The sequence below is a fragment of the Pipistrellus hanaki genome (assembly GCF_964339955.1).
Source record: "Pipistrellus hanaki genome assembly, chromosome: 2".
NCBI lineage: Eukaryota > Metazoa > Chordata > Mammalia > Chiroptera > Vespertilionidae > Pipistrellus > Pipistrellus hanaki.
This window is the reverse complement of record NC_140504.1, coordinates 166,052,830-166,079,129: the sequence shown is the minus strand read 5'-3', so window position 1 is coordinate 166,079,129 and position 26,300 is coordinate 166,052,830. Positions and strand designations below refer to the sequence as shown.

The 26,300-nt window shown below is 45.3% G+C and overlaps 1 protein-coding gene across 1 annotated transcript in view; it reads left to right on the top strand.

The window, feature by feature from the left end:
• AGBL4 (AGBL carboxypeptidase 4) overlaps positions 1-25,698 on the top strand; it is an 892,605-nt gene extending 866,907 nt beyond the window's left edge. Inside the window, exons 12-13 of the mRNA XM_084872915.1 lie at positions 14,298-14,394; positions 25,483-25,698. Coding sequence (XP_084729041.1) covers positions 14,298-14,394; positions 25,483-25,564 — 179 coding nt within the window. The 3' untranslated portion in view covers positions 25,565-25,698. The remainder of the gene's footprint in view (positions 1-14,297; positions 14,395-25,482) is intronic.
• The last annotated feature ends 602 nt before the right edge of the window (positions 25,699-26,300 follow it).

Below are 26,300 nucleotides of genomic sequence, written 5' to 3'. Positions count from 1 at the left end.
CTACATGAACACAAGCTGCATCTTCCCAGCATCCTTGGGGGATGTCAGAGCTCCAGGTACAGAGAAGCCAGGGCAGCCAACTGGTCCAGGCTCAGGCAAGGGCCAGGTCTATGGGTCTTCGAGCTGGTGTGTTTCAATGGGAGTCCAGGTTCTGCAAATCCTAGTTTCAAATCCTAGCTCTGCCATTTCTAAGCCCTGTGTAATTTTGGGCAAGTTGCTTTGCCTCTCGGATCTTAGAGTCAAATAGAGATAATGATATAGACTTCCCAGAGTTATTGTAAAGTTAAATGAGTATGTATTAAGTACTTAACACCATCACTTGCCCCTAGTTCTGCGTGATCACTTTGTGGAGATCCCAGCAGGTTAGGGATCTGCTGGGTAGGTGGTCAGGAGGCCAGCTGGTTGGGGAACAGACTTCTTGCCAAGATGGAAAACCACCTGCACCACCTAAGAGACAGGTGTATCTGAACAACTGTGACCAGCCTTGGGGTCTTCCCCTCTCACAAGCACTAAGGGCAGGTTGGAGAATGCCTTTGGCTAAGTACTTGAGCGATGACATGTCTGTGGGTGTCCCTGGGACTCCGGGAGTGCACAGCAGTGAAAGCACAGAAACCAGATGAGCCTTGAAACATTGGGAAGCTCTTGAGAGAAGGAAACTGTTTACTGATTGCCCACCATGTACCAGGCTCTGTGCTAAGGACTCCGGTAGCTTATCTAATTCTCACGGCAGCCTTGTGAAGAAGTCCCTAACTAGTTCTCTCTTGCAAGTGAGAAAATGTTGGCTCAAGATGTTAACTTACCTGGGTCAAACCACTTGTAAGGGGCAGAGCCAGGCTCTCAGCCAGAGTCCTGGCTCCCATGGCCCCTGACTTGCTCCCAGGTGTGCAGCCAGAATGAGGTTTTCCATCCTCATCCCACCACTCCCTGCCTCTTTGCAGAGGCCTAGACCACCAACCTCTGGCAGAACAAACCCCTCTCTCCAAACAGGCTGTTCATACTGTGGCTCCTCTGCCCCAGTGGTCTTCTGAGTGACTCAGATTCTCACCTGAGGCTGCCTCCCAGGAAGGTCATTGTAGAGGGAAAGTTACTGGCTTTGCTTAAAGTCAATTTTAGATTCCAGAGCAGGACAAGTAGGAATGGTGACTTCACAAGGGCATGACTAATTCAAAGCATTTTTAATCTTCAAAATGTCAGACTTTATGGTCAGTGGCTGTTCCACAGTGAGCAGTGGCACTGTGTGCATATTAAAACACCGAATGGCAGGGTTGGAGGCTGGGAATCTTTGTGAGGGCAAACCTCCAAAGGCATGGCTAGTGCTGCAGGCCAGCTCTGAAGTACCATCTGAAACACAACATCATGATAGGTGATAGACCAACTACAATTAGGATGTTCTCTGTAAATGGCACGCATAGCATGGATCTCTATCATAACCCTGAAAGACAGGCATATGGTCCCCATTCGGAGTAGGAGTTCAGGGAAGACATGATGTTCAGGGTAACTAGGGGACATGCCCAAGGTCAAGGTCATGCAGTTAGGAAGTGTTTCTGCCAGTTCTCAGGCTCAGGTCTATCAGTCTCCAAAGCCTGCTCTGTTGCTGCCTTTTTCCTTCATGGCTCTAAAAGCAACATGGATTCATCCATTTTTATCCATCAACCCTCTAAGACAGAGTTGGAACAAGTAATTAAAGTCCTCCATATAAGCTCTCTGTATACAGAAAGGGGGCCTCAGGAAAAGTTCTTAGGGCCTGGCCTTCAGGAAGTCACAGGCTCCAGACCAGCAGAAACTTACTGTGTGGCACAGGGACTTCCTTTCCCTCCCTGGGCTTGCATTTTCCTGTCTATAACAATGTTAGAGGGATTCATGCAGCAATAAATGTTTACCCAGCACCCACCCTATACCAGGTTTTCTCCCATTTTTCAGTGAAGATACAGAATAAAGAAGAGACTCAGATAAGTGGCAGGCACTCCCCTGGGCATTTTCCCTAATTTATGTATGTATGTATGTATGTATGTATGTATTCATTCATTCATTCATTCATTTTATATATTTTATTGATTTTTTACAGAGATGAAGAGAGAGGGACAGAGAGTTAGAAACATTGATGAGAGAGAATCATCGATCAGCTGCCTCTTGCACACCCCCTGCTGGGAATGTGCCCATGCCAAGGTACATGCCCTTGACCAGAATCGAACCTGGGACCTTTCAGTCTGCAGGCCGACGCTCTATCCACTGAAACAAACCAGTTTCATCTTTTCCCTAATTTAATTTCTAAACCATGTGAAGAGGAAAAGATAGGGATTATTGTTCTCATATGACTGATGAGGAAACTGAAAATCGGAGATATAAAGTAACTTTCCCAAGGGCACACAGCTGGTAGATGTGGTGGTTAGAGTCCAGACTAGCACTGTCCGATTCCACTGCCTGTACTGTGAACCACTAAACTGCAATCAAGGGTGGGACAGGAGGGACCCTGGATGCTTGCATGTTGTAGAGCACATGTGTCAAACACAAGGCCCGCGGGCCAAATCCAGCCCGCCAGGCCTTGCAATGTGGCCCGCACCGCGCTGTCATCACTGCACTCCGCTGTCAGTTTATGACATTGTCAGTTTATGACTGTTCAGTAAACCATTCGGCCCGCGATTTAGGCTGGATTTTAGATTTTGGCCCCTTCTCTGATTGAGTTCGACACCCCTATTGTAGAGAATAAAGAGCAGTAAATGCAAAGAAAAAAAACAGAGTTGAGAAACCGAAGACCATTTTTTGAAGATTGTGCTGCTTTATGAAGGGTAGATGGTTGAAACAGAGACCCATTGCTATCTAATGAGGCAAAATGTCATGATAAATGCTGAGCACTTGCTGGAACCTGTCTCCTTTTAGAAGCCCAGCTGCACTCACTGTCCAGACTGTGTTTATGTTGGCTCTGGGGAGAGGGGTCATTTCTTATCGCTAGCAGGGCCCTCTGCTGGACTGTCATCACTCCTGCCACCCAGTCCTTCCCGAGAGAGCCCTCCCTTGTTACACTGGAACAGGCCCTGAGGAGAGGGCAGTGATTTCCTGGCTTGCTCCCATCTGTAACCACTGCCTTACTTAATGGGAGGCATCACCTGCTGTAATTAGGCTTCATTAAGATGCTGATTAACAACATCTTATCTGGGCCTGGTGTTTGATGGGATTGGACTTGTCACTATAAATGTTAGTGTTCTTTGCAGCTGTTTACACATTGTTAACACCCCTGCAGGACCTAAAGGGTAGGAAATAGCAGAGGCTATGAAAATGCCCCTGCATAGGGGAGCCAGATGCAAGGAGATAGCAAGAGGAGTCTGAGCACTGAGGACCCTGTGAGCCAGGCTGAGCTCCACGTCCAGATCACAGATGGAACATCCCCCACTGATGGCTCATGGCGGGCTCCTTCCTACAGATGGTGGCTTTGGCCAGGAGAATGTTTGCTGGCTGGTGAATTGGTTGGTTGATTGGTTTAACACTGAGTTTGAGGGTCTTTGAGCAAAGCATGACTGTCCAATTGGCCACCACTCCTTCTATTGTTTCACACCTGACAGTGCATATGTGTACAATATGAGCCCCTTTTCTGAAGACATTTGCGTTTGTGACCCTTGTATACCTGATGGGTAAGCGATGAGGTGATATAAAGAACAGGTTAGTAAGCAGGGGAAGTGGATGAACCAACACATAGACATAGAAAAGCACAGAGCAAGAGCAGAGATCAGTTAGTATTGCAGGGGCCAGACAGGACGTGGAGGGACTTAGACATATGGAGTCCCCAGAGCCCCATGTCATCTTGTGTGGTTGGAGTGTGAGTGTGGACTGGGAAGTGGAAGTGATGGGACAAGAGAAGGCTGCAGAGAAGACAACAGGAGCCAGAGCCCAAAGGGAGGTCTTAGAATCATGTTTAATGGGCTTGGAGTTCATTCAGAGAAAGGGATTTAAGTGAGGAAGGGACATAGTCATGTCTGTATCTAGAAATGGGTTTAAGTGAGGGAGGGACATAGTCATGTCTGCATCTAGATATGTCACTCCGGCAACTGTGATAAGCATGGATTGGGCAGCAGCACGGAGAGACCAGCGGTGGTTGAAATAATCTAAAGGTGCAGCTAGGAGGTCTGATGGATCAGAGGCAGTACAAAAGAAGGAGGGAAGACATGGAAGTTATTTCTGAGGTGAACTCAGGAGGAGACACATTGGTGTCGGTCCTGAGGGAGGCAGCAGTAGTCCTGCTTGATCACAGGACTGGCTGCTAGGTCCATTGCATTTACAGGAGAAACTATGCAGATGGAGGAGTGTTGACCTCTTACCTGGCCTCCTCACGAGAAATCAAGATTCAGTGTGAGAAGGGAGAGGAAAAGCTTGGTTTGGGTTTCCTAGTCTCTCCTCTTTGGGATCTCACCACAGCAGCCAAATTTTATTTTGAACCCCACAGCTAAGCCTGACTTTACAGATCAGAATAGTAGGCTTCCCCAATGATCAGCTCCTCTCCCAAAGCCAGTGTTGATCATATCTGTGTTGTCATATCTTTCTGTATTTTAAAAAAATTATTTTTCTCAGTGTCTATATGATTGTTGTTTGTTTATCATTCTCTCTCTCTCTTTCTCTTTCTCTCTCTCTCTTTTCTGTGTGTATGTATGTCTCTGAGAGTTTTTGTCTTTATGTGCTATTTCTCTTTGTGTGCCTCTCTCTCTGCCTTCCCCTCTTTTTCTAATTCACTCTCCCCACCCCAATTCTGTCTCTTTATCTCCAGTTCTGATTAGACAAATGACTCAGGGATGAGGCCAGTCTCTGCCCGGTGGCGAGGCTAATTGATGACTGCCATAGAATTGCCTAAGTGCGGGACTCTGGTCATTAGCAAGAGATGAGCTGCCTTGGTCTACAACTAGGAAACCTTTGAAATTCTGCATCTAAATCACCATTCTTCTAACTGCTGCTGGTGATGCTAATTAGCCGTGTTAATTGGATGTTTTGATATTTGAAGAGCAAAGCATTCCAACTTCTTTCTCCAGAAGCCAAAATTATTAATGAACTTGGCATCAGCCTTGGCTCTCTTTCCTCAGTGGGCACAGCCAAGGATTTGGGGTAGGGGAAGGGGTTATTCTGAGGAGTGTCTTGCCTGTTTCTGCAGGGAGGGAAGTCTTGGTAGCTGGCTGTGGTGAAATCACATGGTGGACATGATGCCCCTTTTCATAATATCTACTAGACTATGAGCCCATGAGAGGAGCTAATCATATCCAATTTATCTCTGTATCTTCAAGACTAAGCACAATGCCAGGAACACAGTAGGTATTCATAATTGTTGAATTGAGATGGCTAATCTAATACCAAGAAGGGGTAAATGACTTGTTTAACATCACTGAGAAACCTGGTGGCAGAGATGAGTATGACCCCAGGCCAGAGCTTCTGTAGGCATATTTGTAAATCATATATCTCTGGGCACCAAATTGCAGCTGATTGAGGGTTTTTAGGTTTTAGTGCATACTGTGTGATATAATGTAGGGGCAGGGCTACTTCCAGATCTCTGCCTATAATACTATGCCCTTTCCCTCAGAAAGCCCAGGGGCATCTGTGCTCAACCTCAAGAAGCTCATTGGCCTTCTGCAATCTCACAAGAGTCACCAATGTCCCAGCCCAGATGTCTTTTTTTTTTTTTTTTTTTTTTTTGCCAACCCATTACTATTATCAGATATTGAAAGATAACCTATCATGGCCTTAGGCCTGGAGTATAGAAAGGTGAGGCATATCAAATGCTGTGCTCAAGGATGACAGATTGAGACACAGATCCAGTCAGATGCCTCTCAATGTCCATGATGACCAACGTGCGCTGACTAAAGGAGTTGGTTGAATGACTGAGTGGAAGAACTTGGGGAAATAGAGGCGTAAAGATACCCAGGCCCTGGGTAGTATAGCTCAGCATTTTAGCATCAACCCAGGAACCAAGAGGCCACCTGTTTGATTCCTGATCAAGGTATATGCCCAGGGTATATGCTGCGAAGGCAGCTGACCAATGATGTTTCTCTCTCATTGATGTTTCTATCTATCTCCCTTTCTCTCTCTAAAAATTCAATAAAAACATTTTTTTTAAAAAAAGATACCTATGCAATCTTATATTACAAGGTAGAAAGCTGCAGGTATCACGAAAGAGGAATGGAGTTCAGAAAAAGAGGAGCGTGGTCAAGGAACAGGTTTCAAAAATATCCTAAAGGAGGTGGAGATGCCCAGGCTGAGCCTTGAAGGATGACCAGGACTGAGGCCAAGGTGGTGAGAGAGCACAGCACAAACTAAGGGTACAGGCTCTGTCAACAGTTATACAGCAAATGTCCACTCAGCATCCACTGGGTGATAGTGCCAGGGACAGTGAGGGGCTGTTGGGATACTGAACTGCCTGCCCAGATAGAAAAAAGGCAGAAAGGAGTGTGTGTGTGTGTGTGTGTGTGTGTGTGTGTGTGTGTGTATTGGGATAAATGGGGGAGGACAGCTATAGGATAAGGAGAGGGGTCAGGAAGAGACTATTAAGTTGGTTAGGCCTCGTCCAGAATATTCAAGGATCTAAGCTCTTAGATCACGTTAGGACTTTCTTCTCTCCCCGCTATAAAAGCTGTTTGATGTGGAAGGAAGGAGAACGAGCAGTGCTTTCCCATAACGTTCTTATTTAATCTTCTCAACCACTTTGAAGTAGGTCTGTGTATCCTAGTTTTACAAATAAGTAGGCCAAGTTTAAGCAACTTTAGTGGTGGATCTTTGTGTCTCAAAAGTCCTTGATTTTTTTTTAATGCTATACCATGCTGACCAGACAGTTTGCACCTTCTACACTTTGTGCCCTGGTTTTATGTGTGTGTGTGTGTGTGTGTGTGTGTGTGTGTGTGTGCGCGCGCGCCCGTGTGTATGCATACATGTGCCTACTCACATTGGCCTGCATGCAGGTACCAACTGGGGGCCAAATGAGATGCTGATTACTTCCGTCCAATTAATGCTCTGTTCATTTTCCCTGTCTCCTTGTGATTAGAATTAATTGCTGCTGATTACAGTGTGTGGGAGAGAAGGACGGTCATCAGCAGTTTCACTTGGTGGATAGAAACATTATAATGCAAAACAAAACTGGTTCCTGAGGACCTGAATTAAGAAATTCTCTCTGTTGGGGAAAGATTAGGCATTCTGTGACCAAAATCAATATCCTATGACCCTGTCCAGGCAGAGGACAACTTGTCCCTGTTCTGTTCCTCAGCAAAGAAAAAGAAATGAGGCAATATATTTATTTTGAAAGCTGATTGTGTATCGTTACTGTGTGCCTTTGCAAATCTCTCCTTCATCTGTAAAATTAGGATGTTTCAATTTCTCTGGTTGCAAGTGACAGAAAAACCAACACAAACTGACTTAAGCAAAAGAGGGATTAACTAGTTGACATAATTTTAAAGTCCAAATGAATACTGGTGAAAGGCATGCCTGGATCAAGAGAATCAAACTGTGTCATCAGGACTTGGTCTCTAGCTGCCTCCTGAGTTTTGGGTCCTTTTTCTGACAATCTCTTCCTCCACCCCAACCCCAGGAAATAAAAAAAGGCAGCCAGAAGCCCCTGGTGGATGGATATCCCATCCTCAACACAAGTTCCAAGACTGAGTCTCACTGGACTCTGGCCATACCCTACAACTCCCTGTGGCAAGGAGAATTCAGTGCTCTGATTGGCCAGGATAAGATCCAACTCTAACCCCATCCAAACCCTGGGTGGGGTCAGCTCCTTCTGAACCACAGGGACTGGGATTGGGGTTCACTATGGGAAAAGTGGAGTGTTGGGAAAGGGGAATAGATTAAGAACGGGAAACAAAACAGGTGTCCATTGTTGGTCCCTTCCTGCTCAGATATTTTAGGACTTTCTAGGCCAGCGGTTCTCAACCTTTCTAATGCTTCGACCCTTTAATACAGTTCCTCATGTTGTGGTGACCCCCAACCATAAAATTATTTTTGTTGCCACTTCATAACTGGAATTTTGTTACTGTTAATGAATCATAATGTAAATATCTGTGTTATCCGATGGTCATAGGCAACCCTGCTAGTGGTTCTCACGACCCTCTCAGTCAAGCTCTCAGCCACCTCTCCCGTTTCACCTGCTTCCCCTCCACCAGATACTGGGTATCTGCTAGACACTGGTGCTCCCCCCACCCTGGAATGTTTGGAAATGTCTGTAGGCACTTTTGATTGTCACACTAGGTGGGTGGTTCTGCTGGAATCTAGTGGAAGATGCCAGGATGCTATTAAACATCATCCAATGTCAGCAGTGTTTGGACTGTCAGCATCTTGAGGGCACAGCTGGCCTGGGGTGTTTTTCCCCCCATAGTATATACCCAATGTACATATTCTATATACCTATTACATGGCCTAACACATTATTATAAAGTGCTTGCTAAGTGCCTGTTGAATAACAGTGAGTAACAAATAATGTGAGTAACAAATAATGAATGAATGACAACAACCTGCCTAATGTGGTCTGGAGTCTAAAACTCCCCCAAAGACAACCCATCCAGACACAGGCATGTTATACCTGAGGCCAGGTCTCTATCTGTTCTAGCCCAGTGAGTCCCCAACCTGATTTTCCTTTCAAATACCCCATGAGTGATAGGCACCACCTTCATGCCTGATAAAGCTGCCCATCTTCGGCATGGTTGGAAAAGCTCTGCTCTGCTCCAGGGAAACTTCTGGGGAAGAGTAGAGCAAGAGTGAGAGTGAGAGCAGGAGAGATGGGGGGGGGGGGGAGGAAGGGAGAGAATTAGAACTAGAGATCACTTAGGTCAACCACAGTCAATTTTATAGGAGCGGAAACTGAGGCACACAGCCTGGAAGGGACCTGCAAGGCCTTATCTTTGAGCATCCAGAAAATAGAATTTTAAAAACAATTTCTTCATCTTCCCTCCATTTTTCCCTCTGCTCCTCTCTTTCTACCTTCTTCCCTTGTCTTCCCCCCCCCCCCCCACCTGCCTGGTTGATTTGTTTGTTCTCTCTGCGCCCTCTGTTCATAATCCTAACATGTGCTAAATGGTGCTGGAAATAAGTTTGAATAACTGGCACACGCTTGTCCTTGAAGAGGTCATGTTTTGTTGGAAATGACAGGTTCATAAATAACAATGATAATAAAAAGAGCTGCTGCTCGCCAGTACTGTGCTTTGGATACATAATTTCTGATCAACACAATTTGTGTGAGGTAGGCATCATTATCCATTTCAGAGATGAAAACACTGAGGCTCAGAGAAGATAAGTAGCTTGTCCAGAATCACACAGCTAATCGTGCAGGCCTTGCTCATACTCACACCATGAGTATGTACACACTCATTTCTGGGCTTTCCGAAAGCCCCTACCCCTTTTGAGCTACACGTCACATGTCAAAGAGGTCTCCCTCTGGTCAGTCTGTCTCTTCCTTCCTCTGTCTGTCCTCTCTGCCTCTCGCTGTTGCTGTCTCTATTTTAGCTTGCTGCAGCTCATATACTGTCTGTCCTCTCTCCCTAAGTTTCCCTGCTTCTTTTTCTTTTCCCTTTCTGTCTCATCCTCTGCCTTTCTCTCTTTTTCTCCTCTTCTCTTTCCCCCCTCCCCCTGCCTACATTTGTATCTTCCTCTCTCACTGCAGTTTGATTCTCTGTTATTCACTTCCTATGTTTATCTCTGTCCCTCACTCCATTTCTCTCCAGTTTTCAAGTCTAAGTTTCTCTCAGCCATTCTGATTATTTTTCTCTCCTTATCTTTCTGCTGCACCCTGATCACTCTCTCTTTGTGTCTTCCTGGCTGTTTGCATCTCTTTCTCTTTTGGTCTCTGCCTCTGCCTATCTCATTTGGGGTCTCTCTCTCTCTCTCTCTCTCCCTCTCTCCCCCCTCACCTCGAGGGCATCTCAGGACTTGCCTGCAACTGGAAAGGACTCCACAACTCCATCTGCAGCCTCCACACCTCCACACCACACTCAAGGGAAAGATTCATCTGTTTAATCATGCACCTGTCCGACACCGTGGGAGGATGAGTAAGGGAGGCAGAGACAAAAGATATTTCACTGTCGCATTGTTCTTCAGGCGAGAGGCTCCTACACAGGTGCCTCTTAATATTCCAGCAATGCCATCAGCCTTACCAAAGAGAAATCACTTCTTCTCGGCCTACCCCTCTGCAGATCTAATCAATCTCCTTTAATAATGATCGTCTGTTGCTGGCACAGGGAGGAATGTGAACAGAGAAAGAATTCTAGGTGGGGGTCTCCAAACAGGGAGCAGGTAGGAGTTAACATTTTTTTTTTAATATGGAGGCAGGATAATGGCAAGGAAAAACCTACATGAAGACAGAGACTGTCCATTTTTTCTCTTCATGTATCCCAGCTCTTAGAACCTTGTGTGGTGTATAGAAGACACATACGAAATGTATGAATGAATTAATAAATTGGGCAAATGAACGAATGAATGAATTGGCTTCAATTTTCCTTGTGCCAATACTTGCTGTGTTTCAGTCACAAGTCAGTTTTGATTTCTCACCTGCAAAACGGGGATAATAACCATGTCCGCCCTCAGCACCCAATGTGGGAGAGAGGAGAGTCCCAGCAGAGCCCCCCTGCTTCCCTGATTCAAGGGCCCTGATCCCGCCTGACGTCCTTGCCTGCCATCTGCAAAAAGCAGATCAGGAGCTACATGGGAATCTGAGGACGCTGACATATCCCGCTCACAGGCCATCCTGAGATTTTTGTTGGCCATGAAGAGTTGGGAGTTTCCACCCCAATTTTTTTCTGGCTTAATTCTGCAGTATATTGAAAGGGTTCCAGTCAAGAGAGTGATTGTCTTCTCTTTGCCTGAATCTTAAATCTTTGTTGAAAGACAGCTTGTTTAAATTGAAAGTATTCAATCACTCTCTCCCTATCTCCCACTCACATCCCATTTCTTGACTCAGATGGGGCCACTGCAGTAAATAACCTGGAGTGAGGCCCTCAGGGGTTGAGGAATACGTAATGTGGATGGTGAGGGAAAGAAGGCTGTCTCAAGCAACTCCCACCTTCAAAACACTGTCCTTTAAACTGGGCTTATTGAAAATGACCAGTGCCCCACAATGGGACATCTCACTGGAGCAGCCCAGCTCCTTTTCTTTCCTTTACTTTCTTTCTTTCTTTTATTTTTTTTATTTTTAGAGATTTGACTTTTTAAAAAAATATATATTTTATTGATTTTTTACAGAGAGGAGGAGAGAGCGATAGAGAGCTAGATACGTCGATGAGAGAGAAACATCGACCAGCTTCCTCTTGCACACCCCCCACTGGGGACGGGCCCATAACCAATGTACATGCCCCTGACCGGAATCGAACCTGGGACCTCTCAGTCCACAGACCGACGCTCTACCACTGAGCCAAACCGGTTTCGGCCCAGCTCCTTTTCTTGTGGAGCTCAAGAGGACTTGTTTACACGGTGCCTTCCATGGTGGCTTCAGGTCTGTCTGTCACTGTGGGCTGGGGCGGAAGGGACAGGCTTACCTCTTCCCCATTCATTTTTTTATTCCATCAACACCCATATGTTAGTCACACACTTCATCACAACAGCCTTGTGAAGTAGGTATCACTGTTTCCCTTTACAGATGAGTAAACTGAGGCTCAGGAGATTGGCTCGCTTATGTGAGGTCCCACAGTGCTCTAGTTCCCCTAGACTTAGTGTTTAAAACAAAAGCTATTCTCTTGTGTTGTCTGTGGCTCAGAAATTTTGGAAGGGCTCAGCTGAGTGGTTCCTTTGGTAGAAATGCCGTTAGACAATGTCTGGAGCTCGAAGAGCAGAGTGCTGCTGGAACTATGGACATATTTCTATCATAGTCTCTCACATAGCCTCAGGGCCTCTCCCTGCAGGCCCACCTTGGGATTGGGCTTCCTCACAGCATGGCAGCCTCAGGATTGCTTGCATAGCGGTTCAGGACCCAGCGGAAGTATTCCAGTAAGCAAGGGGTAGGCTACATCACCTTTGATGACCTTGCCTCAGAAGTTGCACAGTGTCTGCCATTTGTTTTGATTACAAATGAGTCACAAGCCCACCCGGATTCAAAGGCAGGAGACATAGACCATATCTCTCAGTGGAAGGAGTGTCAAGGTTATAGCATAGAATAGCATCTGAGATGGAGCTACTGTTGCAGACGTCTTTGGGAAATACAATCTGTCATGCATAGCATGTGGCAGAGCCAGGATTTGGATTAGATACATCTGATTCCAAAACTTCTGCTGCAACTCTTCTACCCAGCCCTCAGTCCTTGCAGACCTCTCCTTCTCGCTGAGCCCCTGTAGCTCCTACTGTTAGCACACACAAGCATGATTTGCTCTTCTTAAGCTGCCAGCTGCCTCTGTGGGCCCTGGCCACCGTGAGGCTGCCTTCAGGGTCTGCTGGTTAGAGAGGCCATGCCAGTTTGTGAACTTTTTAAAGAAGGGGACAGAGAAAGCCAGTCAGATCCAGAAGAGGAAAGCAGGTAGCAGCCCCAGAGCACAGCGGGCGGGCGGCAAAGTGCCTGTCATAAACAGCTCATCCTGTGTTTTTCCTTCTCCCACCAGGCACTGGCCTGGGATGACTCAGCCCTTGACAGGAAAGGTGCTTTCAAGTTGGGAAAGAGCCCAGGGTTGTGGAAAGCTCGCAGTTCTGCAGGCAGATACTCCTGATTTTAGTCCTGACTCCAGCATCGCTGGTTATATGGCCTTGGACACGTCCTTCCCCTCCCAGAAAATGCCTTCCTCCCTGGGTTGCTTTGATGATCAAAATGCGTATGTAAACCAAGTACCCAGTGCAGTGCCAGGCACATGCCAGGTGCTCCAAAAATGCCAGTGTTCATGTTCTGGGTCCTGCCCAACCCCAACTCAGGGACTTTTTGAAGAAGGTGGAGCAAATTCACCTTCTGCAAAAGCTAGTCTAGCTCCAAGACCCTGGATGGCACGGTGGCCGAGAATTCTCCTTGAAATAGCAACTACACTGAGCTGTCTGAAGGCTGAGAAGGAGTCGGCCCTGTAATCCCTGTGGAGGGAGAGTGGTATAGGAAGACAGAATGGCATAGGCAGAGACCCAGAAGGGGGAAAGTTCAGTATTGCTGCAGTGTGAAGGGCAAGGAAGTGGGTAGATGTGGGGAGGTAGCAAGCACAAGCCAAGAAAATAATCAGGGACCCAATTATGAAGGACCTTGTAAATAAAGTCCCCAAAGTTTGAAATTTAAAGGCAACTGGGAGCCACTGAACAGTTCTTTTCCGTTGGGTGACATGGTCAAGTATGTGTTTTAGAACAGCTCCCTGGCTACATTGTAGAAAATGGGTGGAGACAGGCAGTCAGGACAGGATACAATAAGTCAGGGGAAAAACCATACTGGCCTTGTCTAGGAGGATAGCTGGAGACTGGAGACAAGGGAAAAACTCAGGAGATAGGAGGTCTCATGGAGAATTGGTAGCAGTTTGGATGTTCTGAGCTGAGGGGCATGAGCTAAGTGATAAGTGCTTGGAGTGAAGTCAGTTCAGAAGCCATGGAAGTATGGGGCAAGGGGAGAGAAGTGTCATGGAAGGTTTTGCTAAAGAGATATCACCCAATTGAAGATTTGATGGGTATAAATTAGTGAAGGGAAGAGAGAGGAACTTCAGGAAGAGGAAATAGCTCATGTGAAGGCCCAGCACTATGAGATAAAATGCACTGAGCAGATATTCTGTGTAGTTGAATAGATGATTACTGTACTAATTTATACTAAGGTGTTAATGGACACTGTGGTCCCTAGGGAGTTTGTATTTTAATATAACTCTAAAGATTTATTATTGGTAGTTTTCAAGGTGGCATGGGGACAATATGTAGGATGAGAGGGTTTTTCCATTATCTCTGTGATTACCAAAGAAGGAGACATATCTCTGAGGGTCAGGCAGGCTCTGCTCTACATACAACAAAGAGTATCTTGCTCTTGGGTCTTATTATCAGCCTCCTGATATACCTGACGCCACACTACAGAAGCCCAGTTATTCCCAAAGGGACTTACTATATTCTGAAAGCTATGTACACAGTCTTTGAGATAAGACTATTTAGACCCATAACCTGGGTCCTCCCCTTCCTAGTTCTGTGGCCCTGGGCAAATTATAACCTCTGTGCACTCGCTTCCTCATCTGTTAAATGAGGAAAATATTAGTGTCTACCATTTAAGGTTTTATACAGATTCCAAAGATTGTTTCTACAAAAAGTGTTGAGTAGTGAGTGATACAACTGCTTTTAATATTGTAACCCATTATACTAGTCCTCTTCTTACTCTGTGTCAGTCTCTTTTCCAAGTTACTCCTTAATGCACCCACTTGCAGATATGAAGCTGGGGCGGAACGTGGCCAGGACGTTTTTGGATTATTACCGGCTGGACCCCATGGCTGAGAAAATGGCGATTCCCATGCCAAGGTTGCGGTAAGTGGCCGAGCAGAGCAGTGTGGTCTGGAGTCCTGCTTTGTGGGCTTCACGTTCAGAGGCAACTTCCCTTTGCCTCTCTCCACCCTCGGTTTCCCATCGGTGGCACAGGAAAGAAATCCCAGCCCTGCCACAGAGTGTGTATGGGAAAGAAGAGCTTAACAGAGTATTTCCTGAGTATAAAGTATTATATGGGGTAGGACAATGAGGGGTGGTCACATTTCATGGGAGTCTGCAGGGATGGGCTTACTGGGAGCTGAGTGCAGTCATATTCTAACTTAGTCTGGTGGTACCATTTGCTACTTCATCTGATTGCTCATCCTCAGCGACTCCTATGTCATCTAGGCTCCTAAAGTGTCTTATCCTTCCATTTCCTCATCCATAAAGTCAGACAGGAGCACTCAGTTGGAAGATTATCATACACATGTCCCTTCGGTGCATGGTAGACCCCTTCCCTCAAGACACAAAGATTCAGGGCTGGAGGGGACAATCCCCTGAGAAGGTTCGGCTCAGGCACTCCTCTGGGGCAACTTCTTAAGCCAGTGAGGAGAGACGTCAGGAGATAAGTATTCTTCCTGAGGACTAGATACGAGTGCAAAACACTGGGTATCACCACACTTGCTGGAAGTGAGCCCAAGCGAGCATTTGGGCATCTGGATTGTGCAGCCTCTGCCCTGCCTCTTGGATTCATTTCCTACTTCCCTTGTGGTCCAGCCTCCTTGAAGGACATGAAGATGTATAACTTACTGCTCCTGCCAGACCAGTCTTCCCACAGTCCTTGCCTAAGACCTTGACTATGTGCTTGCTGCCTCGGGGCCTTTGCACCTCCCTCCCTGATACACCTCCCTCCTTATCTAATTATTAACAACAACAACAAAACTCCTATAGTGCTCATTGTTCTTTATTGAGTGAAGTAATTGCTGTCCCTGATCCTATTTATTTACTCATTGTAGATGTTATATACTCCATATTGCAAATGAGGGAAAGAGAGCTCAGAAAGGTGAAATGAATTGCTTGAGGTCAGAATTTTTGTCAGAGCCAGAATCTGATCCTAGACTTGTATGATTCCAAAGCTAGACTGAGGCTCAGCTAAGTTCCACCTGGAAAGTGAGGGTTCAAATTCTCTGAGGCTTATTCTAACTGTGGGGCCTCTCAAAACCTTTCTCTATTTATCTATAAAGTTGGGGTAATAACAATGACCTCTAAAGATGGTTTTAAAGATTATTATATACAAGCGTGGTACAGTGTCTGGCACCCAATAGATGGTCAATAAATGCTTCCATCTCCTCTGGTTTCTACTGTGTTTCCCCGAAAATAAGACATCCTTTGAAAATAAGACCTAACGCATGGAAAGATAAGACATCTCCTGAAAATAAGATCCAGCGCAACTTTGGGAGAAAAAATTAATATAAGACACTGTCTTATTTTTGAGGAAACAGGGTAGTTTGCAGTCCCAGATTTCCAAAAGGCTCTTCATGGTCTAGAGCACATGTGTCAAACACAAGGCCCGCGGGCCAAATCCAGCCCGCCAGGCCTTGCAATGTGGCCCGCACCGCGTTGTCATCACTGCACTCCGCTGTCAGTTTATGACATTGTCAGTTTATGACTGTTCAGTAAACCATTCGGCCCACGATTTAGGCTGGATTTTAGATTTTGGCCCCTTCTCTGATTGAGTTCGACACCCCTAGTCTAGAGTAAGACCCTGGCCTTCTCTGGTTGAGCTGGATGATTTCTCAAGGCCCCCGTTAAACAGTGTTGTGAGTCACTAACCCTGAGCCCCAGCTGCATGACAATGTACTCTGACTCATAGTCAGTCTCAGATTATTCACCAGTCATGGGGCTCTTTGTGTGCACACCACCACCCCCATCCTGGGAGAAGATTACATTTATTTCTTCTCTGTGCTCCCACATTGTCTAGACTGTACTGAGTGTGCATTCCTGTATTAATTCATTCAGGCAGGCAGTCATCCACTTAGGAAAACAGCACTTTATGCAAGGGCCCTGGGGAAAGGATGAAGCTGAATGTATAAATGATGAAGGCATAGCCCTGTCTTGGAGGGGCTCACCTCTAGAGAAAAGTACTCAGTTCTTTCTTAAAGGTCATTCTTGATTGGTTAAAGTTCTTAAAATTTTAAACGTTTATAAAACTCAAAAGAACTCTTAGAATCTCATTTGCAAGTTAATTTGAGGATTCTCTCTCTCAGGTTTTCTCTCAGTCTGAATGAAATTATTTTGATCCTTAAGCACTTTTTTCTTGCATGTTGCATTGTATCAGATGCATGGAATGGGGCTGACTGTCAGGGACTTTAGCAATCATCCAGGACCCCTCCTCAGGATATGGATGAGGAAGACAGGGCTAGTCAGATGCAGGACTAGAGTCTGGGCCCCCATATCCCCAGATTGATATCCTCAGCATCAGTTTGTGAAGAATTATTTGACATGGGGAGGGGGGGTTGAAACATGGTATAAATGATTCAGGGAAGTTCTCAGCACCCTGATTTCACTGTTCATGGAAGCCCCTTGCCCTGAGCTTTGGAGCCCTCTTTAGAAAACAGTGGGAGAGTTCATTCCTCAGAGTTCAAAGCCTTGAGGACTTAAAGCAAATGCACCCACCCTTAAATGAAGAAAAACAAAAATAACTCCCTCTCCATCCCCGCACTGCTGACTCATCAAACTATGAATATCCCTTAGCTCTCAACTGGTCAGAAACTCTTTAAAAATGAATTCCCAGGAGGACAGAAGGCTCTGACTTGGGATTTGAATAGTTCCAGTTTCTTGCATTATTTTCCACTCAAGCATCAAATAGCATAAGCAAAAGAGCAGTTCTGGTTCTAAAGGAAAAATTACATGTTTTGACTCAAAATTAATCGTTGTTCTCTCTCATGTCTCTGGGTAATTATAATATGTCAGCTTTGAACCTTGTGCTGACAGAGCATGTCAACACCCCTGGGTCCTGGGCCATAACTAAGAAAGGGTGCCTGAGGACGGCCAACAAGGTAGGCCTAAGAGGTCAAGCTTAGAGATGTGGTGTTGATGACCAAAGCAGACCCCACACTTGACGGGACCACAGTGATAGTCACAGGGCTAAAGCTCAAAATGCACCATGAAGATGCATGAAAATTAAATAGAAAACATGACCAAGCCAGGTGAGCCTCAGCAAGGAGACAGCTCTGCCCTCAACCCCTATATGCCAGAGCCTATGAGGCAGGAAGGAGGTGGGCTCTCCTCATTATTTTATTTATTTATTTATTTATTTATTTATTTATTTATTTATTTTATTGATATTTTACAGAGAGGAAGAGAGAGGGATAGAGAGTTAGAAACATCGATGAGAGAGAATCATCTATCAGCTGCCTCTTGCACACCCCGTACTGGAGATGTGCCCGCAACCAAGGTACATGCCCTTGACCGGAATCGAACCCGGGACCTTTCAGTCTGCAGGCTGAAGCTCTATCCACTGAGCCAAACCAGTTTTGGCATCTTCTCATTATTTTAGAAATGAAGACGAGGAGGCTCAGAGAAGGGAAAGGCCTTCTTCAAGGTCACATTGCCTATGAGCAGCATTCCAAGCATGTGCTCCAGGCTATCAATGGAAACGAAGGTCAAGCTGTGTCTCACCAGGCTAGACAGTCTTGCCATGTTGGCAAGATCCTTCTGAGAGCAACAGCCAGGCATTCTGGTTGGGACATGGGGTGTTAAAGCACGGTGTCCCTTTCGTATGCTACCTCCTATTGCATTTACCTTACTTCTGAGTCATCAGCAATGAAGGAAAATGGCTCTTCCAAGGTCATAGCGTAGAGGACTACAGGAAGACACTTCTTCAGTCCTAATTCAGATACAACAAGAGATTACTCTCCTCATGCCATTTACCACTTTCTGCCATGCACTATAGTTCTTTATTATTCTGTGTATTTTGTTCAGTTTTCTCCTTTACTAAACTTATGCAGCCCAAAAACAGCATCAATGGCTGACTCATTTTTGGACCATACCTAGCACCGGGCACCCTGCTTTTATAAGTTACAATTAGCAAGGAATGACAGTAGGTATGTTTTCTCATGTTGTTTAATTTAAAGTCACAATGCCCCTCCTGGGTTGGAATATTTTATCCCCATTTTACAAATGAAGCTCAGAGAAGTTAAATAACTTTACAAGGTCACATCTCTCATATATAGCAGTCGTAGGAATTCAGTTGAGTTCTGGCTCTGAAGCTCACTCTTTTCACTGGGAATCAATCTTAGTCTGAAGCATGAATGAATGGCACACCAACTTATCAGTCACAACATAAGGCCCTGCATGAGGGAAAATGAAGAAATGGAACAACTTGGTGCCTGCCCACAGGGAGCTCATAGCCTATAGTGTGTGAGCAAACCAGACAGTGGATTATTACCAAAAAGTGATATTAAGGGTATTGCATTAAGTGCTGCCTGCTGGCTAATGGCTGCTATGACACAGAGGTGAACTAAACACATCTCTGACTTCCAAGAGCCCCCAGCCTGTGGGGAGATGGACCCATCATGAAATTTCTTAATCGGGCTGTACTGAGAAATATAAAGAAGGCTCTGGATCTCAAATGCTTGTGAAGGGAATGTGTCCTAGGCTCTCTCAAGCCATAACCCTTCTATGTGTCCACTCTCATTTCATTGTGAATGGATAGAATGAGGTAAAATCAAGGTAGAAAAGTGGAAGAGTTGAGCTGTAGAAAATTAGATTTCTTGCAGAACCAGAATTATGTGTCCATCCATCCATCCATCCATCCATCCATCCATCTAACCACTATTCATTGAACCATTGTGCTTGCTTTGAACCATGCCCTGGGTTGGGTTCCCAGGACAAGACAAGGCCACTGTTCCCAGGAGGTCCCAGTCCAGTGGGAAAGATAGACATGCACACTAATGATTTCTTATGGTGTGTATATGTGCTGTCCTTCTTCTCTCTTTCTGTCATCTCCCCCTTTGCAGGAAAGAAAGACCCCCTCCCTACAAGTACCCACTCCGGCGGGGCCCGGCCAGCAGCTATCCCATCAGCAAAGGGAACAAGAAGAGCTCAGTGAACCACAAAGACCCTTCAAACGCTTTTTAAGGACATGAGGTCCTGGGAGGTCTTGTGGAGCATGCATTTTCTGCTAACATTAATCTCCTTCTGGTTTCCAAAAGAAGGGTTGTGGGATAAGGAATTAGCTAGTGAAAAGGGAAGGGGGGAAATGAGAAATTTCATCATTGATTTTCCCTTTTACCAATGGAAAAATCAATTGTAAGGCTTCAGCTTACAGCTCAGGAACAAAACAGGAGATGCAAACCAGGCAAGTACAGTTCCCTTTCCCACCACATAGAGATGCTCACGGGAAGAGGAAAACCTGCATGACCCTTTGAGAGGTTGGTCAGAAGTCTGTGCTCTCCAGCCCTTTCCCTATCGAAGTTGTACAGTAACCACCTTTGAGAATAAGCTCTAGTTGTTTATAGTTTTAGAAAAGCTGCGCCCGTATCTGCTGATCCAAAGCAACATCAACAACACATGCAACCCAAAGACCCTTGCACTGCTGGGAACAATGGGACAGCGTTTTTGAAATTACAATGGTCTCAGACATTCAGTCACTTTATCTATGAGTTGTGTGCTCTCTGACTCCCCCAAATCCCAGCGTGCAACGTCAGAAAACTGTTCCAAGAGCTATTTCCCAATGGCCTGGGTGGTTTAATTGAGAATTTAGCTCCAAAGACAAAAAAAAAAAAAAGTATTGGTCACTCAATCTTCAGATTCTGGTGTCACAGATCCAGCCTGGGCACCAAGAGGCAGGCATTGACAGTCTGAAAGGGGGAAGGCTGATGGCCAGGTAGGGGAGATAAAAAGACAAAAAGATGCGCTCGGAGGCAGGTGGGGGTGATAAAATAAAACAACAGCAGCAGCAATTCCCAAGGTGGGGCAAGCTTAATGTTGTGCATTTTTCTAAAGAGTCAAGTGCCTTTGTATGATGAATGGGACCCGGAGAGTCTGCTCCCTCCCTGTTGGGGAAGCAGCAGGCTGAGTCACCACGACAGCCTGCTAATTAAAGTGAACTCCCGGAAATGAGGATTAGGAGGTAGGGAGAGGAAGGGAGGCTCCAGGGAGATAGGGCCTTTAGCACAAAGCTCCAGTTAAGCATTTTTTTGCTTTGGGTTGAAGATTTTCTAAGTTTGATGCAAAAAAATATGAAGAGCAAAGCGTGTTCTTCCTTTGCTTATTGGTTTTCAGAAATTATAACAAACAACCATATGTTTGCTGGCTACAAATGTTGTGTTGTGTATACAGCTTTTCCCCAGGGTGCTCATTGCCCAGAGGAACACAAATAAAGTGGTTGATGCAGCTCTTCTGTCCCTCTGAGTATTCTTGGCATCTTTCCCTTTAGGTCTTCCATTCCTTTGAGATTCAACCAGACAACCTCACTTTGTGGTCAGGGACTCTATAACCAAGATAAGGAAGAACGATTGAAACTTAACTTTCCAGCAGTTGCCATGTCAGAGTCCTGGAAATTTATTTGACTGCAACCAGCTCAACATGAGGCAACAGGGTGGCAGGCCCTTCAGAAAGGATAGCTTCTCTTGAGGCAGCATAATCTGAGGCAAATTGCATAAAGTTAGGGAGGTGATAGTCCAGATCTATTTTCCCCTGGTCAGACTGTTTCTATACGTTGTGGGCCCCACTTTTAAAAATTGCTTTGATTAATTGGATCATAGGCCTCTCAAGCAGCGAATGTGTTCATAGTTTATAAGCAAAACACATGGAGCCAGGCAACTCTGGGTTTTGATTCTCCATCCTAACACTGGTTCTGTCTCTTAATATCTGGGTGATCTTGGGTATGTTATTGAATCTTTCTGAATCCTAGTTTTCTCACCCATAGGATGGCAATAGTAATGTCTATCTCATTATGTAGGCTTAATGAATTTGGGTGTAGGAAATGACAAGAAAAGGTGCTCAATAAATGATAGCTATGCTACTGATAGTACAACTAGGATGAATGAGTTGTCTGTAAATCATTTTCCATTAGAAATGAAAGAGGAGACTGAAGCTGTTTGTCCTTGAGACAAAAACCTAAGAGAGAGCAGAAGTAGGAAGGCAAAATGACAATCTGTATTTTGGACATTCTTTTTGTCCAAAAGAAGCAAACAGATTCAGGGAAGTAGTCTCAGTAAGATGGATTTTAGGTCCAAATGAGGAAAACTTTCTAATGAAGAGAGCTGTCAATCATTGGATGAGCTCCTGTGGAAACAGCGAGCTCCCCATCACCAGAGGTATGCAAGCAGAGTCTGAATAAACATTTGTCATGAAGGAAATAAGGGACTCTTCTCTAGGGGGATGCTGGATGCTCTGCAGCATTGCCTTCTAGTCTGTAACTCTGAAATGACCTGAGGCAGGAGGTTATATAACTGATGTCAGAGAATGGATTGTGCAGTATGAAAAATATCTTTTAATGCTAAATGAGTGCCATAAATGTCTCTAAATTACAGCATATGGATTCCATGAACATTTAGCATTCCTTTAGTCCAGCAATTTCCAGCTGGTATGCCATGGCACAAGAATTTTAAAACATGCAGTATCTGACTATTTAGTCAGGGGCATTGACCTCTTTTCCCTTAGATTGTCAAATAAAAGAATGACAACAGCCAACACAACAATAGTTGTCTGGTGTGAATGAATCAAAATCATTCCTAATTTTGGGGGGGTCAAATCAGCAAAAAGTATAATATAATTTTTGGTGTGCACAGAATTTTATTAATTAGTTTATGTGTGCCATGAGGTGAAAAAGGTTGAAATTGCTGCTTTAGAGGAAAAAATATATGGATATAAGGCCAACTGTAGGATATTTTTGCAATAGTACTGTCTGCTTCTTCACATTGGAAAAGCAGAGTGAAAAAGCCTGACTAAGAGAAGAGGGGTTTCAAGTGGACCTCCTGAGACGTTGGCCTGCTCAGCAACCCCCTAGTTTTTCTGGACCAGGTTATACCCATGATCTCAAGTTAGAGGAGAAGGGTTTCAGCACTGAAATGAAGGACAGCACCAACCCAAGGGACTGTTGGGATCAAACAGACAATGGATGCAAAGGCCTCTAATGCAATGCCTGGCACACAGTAAATTAGGTCAATACATGTTTGGTAGATGTATGATTTGATGCTCAATGAACGTTAATCACTCCAGATTTCTATGGTTGGCACTGTTCTTACAACTTAAGAAAATAAGTTGGGGTCCTCTTAGGCAAGCCTCAGAGGTGCCATTGAATTACCTTGAAAGGATAGAGCCCATTCTGTGTCCCTCTCCTATTCAAAGGCAATAGGAAAAACTAGCTAATGACCCCCTGCTGCTGCTGCTGCTGCTACTACCAAGCTAACAATATCATCAGGGCTGGAACCCAGCCTCTGCAGTGGCCTTAGCACAAGAATCTGGGGGGCTCCTGATTGCTTATTGCAGTTTTTGAGGCTAAACAGACCTTCAATTCAGTCTCTAATCCTCTGGACTGTTGCCAAAATTAAACAAGCAAACAAAAAACAACAACAACAAAAACACAACAACCCTAGCATTGTTTATAAAGGGTTATGTGAGAGCAAGGTAGAGGCCCAGCATGTCCCTCCTCCCTCCACCCTTCCTTTTTGTACAGTTGTCCTCTTCTCTCCCCTCAGAACACTGGTTGGTAGCAGATACTACCCTTTATAGCTGCTTGTGGCTCTATCTGGGCAGGCGAGATAAGAGACTAGAGCGCCCCCTGCTGGGTATCAGCAAGCAACACTGCCTGGCTTTGTGACATTAAGTAAATCTCACCCTGTCTGGAGTTACCCCAGAGCTTCAACTGACTTCAGTTTCTTACTCTTTGATACGGTGACATCCCCAGGCAACCTACTCCCAACGGTACTATGAGGCTATGATGAGAGGATGAAATGGGAAAGTACTTTATTTAAAAAAGCATTTCCCAGAATTTTCTCATAAAGTCCCCACTTGGTCCACTCTTTGCCTTTGACCTGGATTGCCCTGTCACGATCATCCAACAAAATGCATTAAACATCTTGTGTTTGTTAAGCGCTTCCCATTCCTCTCTGCAGCCCTGCTTTCTACCTATCCTTCAAGACCTCCCTTCAGGAAGTCTTCCCTGACCTCCCAGCTCTCACAAATAACTTTTCCTCTGGGCTTTTAAGAGAACTCTTATCTAAACATTCATTTTTGGGGACTTAGAAATGGCTTTGGTATTTCACTTTTCCTGGGTATCAGCTTTGTTTTCCCAACTCAACTTTGCATTGTTTTGGGGGCATGATGATTAGAGATGGCAAAAATCAGTATTATTCACTGCTCAGATCCCAGGGCCCTGCAAAGGCCAGGCAGAGGATAACCATTCTGTGGGAGTCTTCATGTATTGCTGATGCAACGCTGATGGGAATGAGGTGGCTGCTCTGAGCAGAATATTTCTGTAAGATGGACATCCCTCCTCTTTCTGCCTTTGGATGTTTCTAAACAAGGGCAACCCCCTGGGCAAAGTGAACCAAACCTAGCTTGCAGGCCCATATACAAAGTTGTCAAACTTTAAAGCTGAATGCATCCATGGGAGAGAGACAAAGAGGGGAGACGGATGAGGAGAGGTTGGGGGAGGGTGACAGATAATTGACTGTGGTGGATCTGAGTGTAAGTGTGCATGTGTGTGTACATACTAGCCTAGTTGTATTATGTATGAGGCTTTTGTAACTTCTTTATATTTGAGTGTGAAAATGCATGAGTGTGTGTACCAGTATTTGTGAATGCTTTTGTGTGCACATCACTCAGTATTAGGTGACAGATCATTGTTGATTCTAAGCATGTTTTCACTTCAACTCCTAGTCAGAGGTCCTAGGTTTCGTTTTTGTTTGAAATTCTATCTTCTCTGTTGACATCTCATCCATATTAAGGGGTCACCCCTCTGCCCAGCCTCCCTGGACGGTGCCCAATGGGATGTCGGGGCCACCTCTCCTGCCCAGCCCCAGTGGAGGCTGATGCTAATTCTATCCAGCCAGACCCTTGGTGGACAGCTCACCCAGAGCCCCTTTCCTGACTGCTAGCTGGTGACCTCATGTTCACATCTCTTTCTGGCATCTCTTTATGTTTCTGTTTCTCTCTCTCCTTCTTCACACCCCTCTGGACTACAAGTTAAACCAGCAACTGTGGCGTGGTGTTATGAAGGGAGCAGCTGCTCCCCTTAACACCCCGATACCTTTCCATACTGCTCCTGGGAGACAGATGCTGTGGTTTCAGATGTTTATTTCTGCTCAGTTTTAGAAGTGCTCACTGAAGGCCTGCTCTCCACTGGGCTGAGCTCTGGGTGGTGGTCAGAGTGGTGGGTACACGATTGTGAATAAACACCTCATTGCTCTGGTCCATAGAGCAGCTTCAGGAGGCTTGACACTTAGTGTTGAAATGCAAATACACAGGATGGGGACTTTCAAAAATCAAACCTTGTTCATCCTGCTTGCCTTAATTTGTCCTTTAGTAAGTTCACTCATTTATCTATTCATCCTTTCTTTCTTTTGTTCATTTATTCATCACCCTTAGGCAAGCTATGTGGTGCTAGGAAGAGGGCTAACCCAGAGGCCCGGATGTAAGCCTGATTCAGCTGCTGTCGTCTTCCCTCCTAGAACTTCAATTTCCTCACCTAAGGATGGAATTAAGAATGATTATCTTCCTAACACATAGGGTGGCTTCAGGAACCTCAAGGAAATGGGTGTAGTGGGGAGATGGAACAAACATTCTCTGCAAACATCCATCCTACAGCCGCACAATAGGAAGAGGATAAGGGCTAGGGATGGGGACTCAAAATGATCCATTAGAAAGAGTTTGAACTGGAAGCAAAATATCTGGAATTTAATCCCAGTCTACTAGCATTGATATAACTTTAGAAAAGTCACTCTCCCTCTGCTTGTTCATTTATAAGACAAGCCTATCTAAGTAGGTGATCACTAAGGAATCCTACAGTTGTGCCATTTAGGAGTTCTAGGCCTCCTCCCCACCCAGTTGCCTACCCTGCAGGATGGTCTTATATCTACCTTGAAAAGTATGTCAGGTTGCTATGGGCAAGATGTCTAGTTAGTAATTTTTTATTCTCAGCTCAGCAACACTGGTGCCGGCTTCCCAAGGATTCTCCCTGTCCTCAGACCTGACGCTGAACCAGAGACCACTGGAGAGATGAGACCAGCAGGTGACACGGCGAACCTTGCATACAGAAGATGCAGTGTTGTGGAAATAATTAACATCACTGTGTAGTTGACACCAGGGAACACCCCTGAGCTGGCAGATAGAATAAATAAAGCAATATTTTATCTTAAGTGTTGGTTAACAGTAACACAAAGACTTATGAATTATTTATTATACTAGAGGCCAGATACATGAAATTTGTGCACTTGGGTAGGGGAGGGGTGGTCCCTCAGCTTGGCCTACACCCTCTCACAGTCCGGGAGCCCTCAGGGGATGTACAACTGACAGAGACAGGAGAGGCTCCTGCCATCGCCAATGTGCTTGCCAGCAGTGAGCCCGGCTTCTGTTTGAGCAGCACTCCCCCTATGGGAGCACACTGACTACCAGGGGGAAGGGCCAGTGTTGAGTATCTGCCCCCTGGTGGTCAGTGTGCATCATAGTGACCAGTCATTCCACTGTTAGGTTGATTTGCATATTAGTCTTTTATTATATAGGATTTCACTGCACAGACCCGCTATGCCTGCTCTAGACCCCGAGAGAACAAGGCACACTCTGATTTCAAAGGTGTGCATTGTAAGTTGCTTACCAAACAGCTGGAGGATTAGGTTCCTGACAAGATGCCACAATAGACTCGTGTAGACAGGCATGAGTATGGACTCTGCTATCTGACAGATCCAGCTCTCCTGCCACATGATCTTGAGCCACCTCTATAAACCTCAGTTTTCTCAATG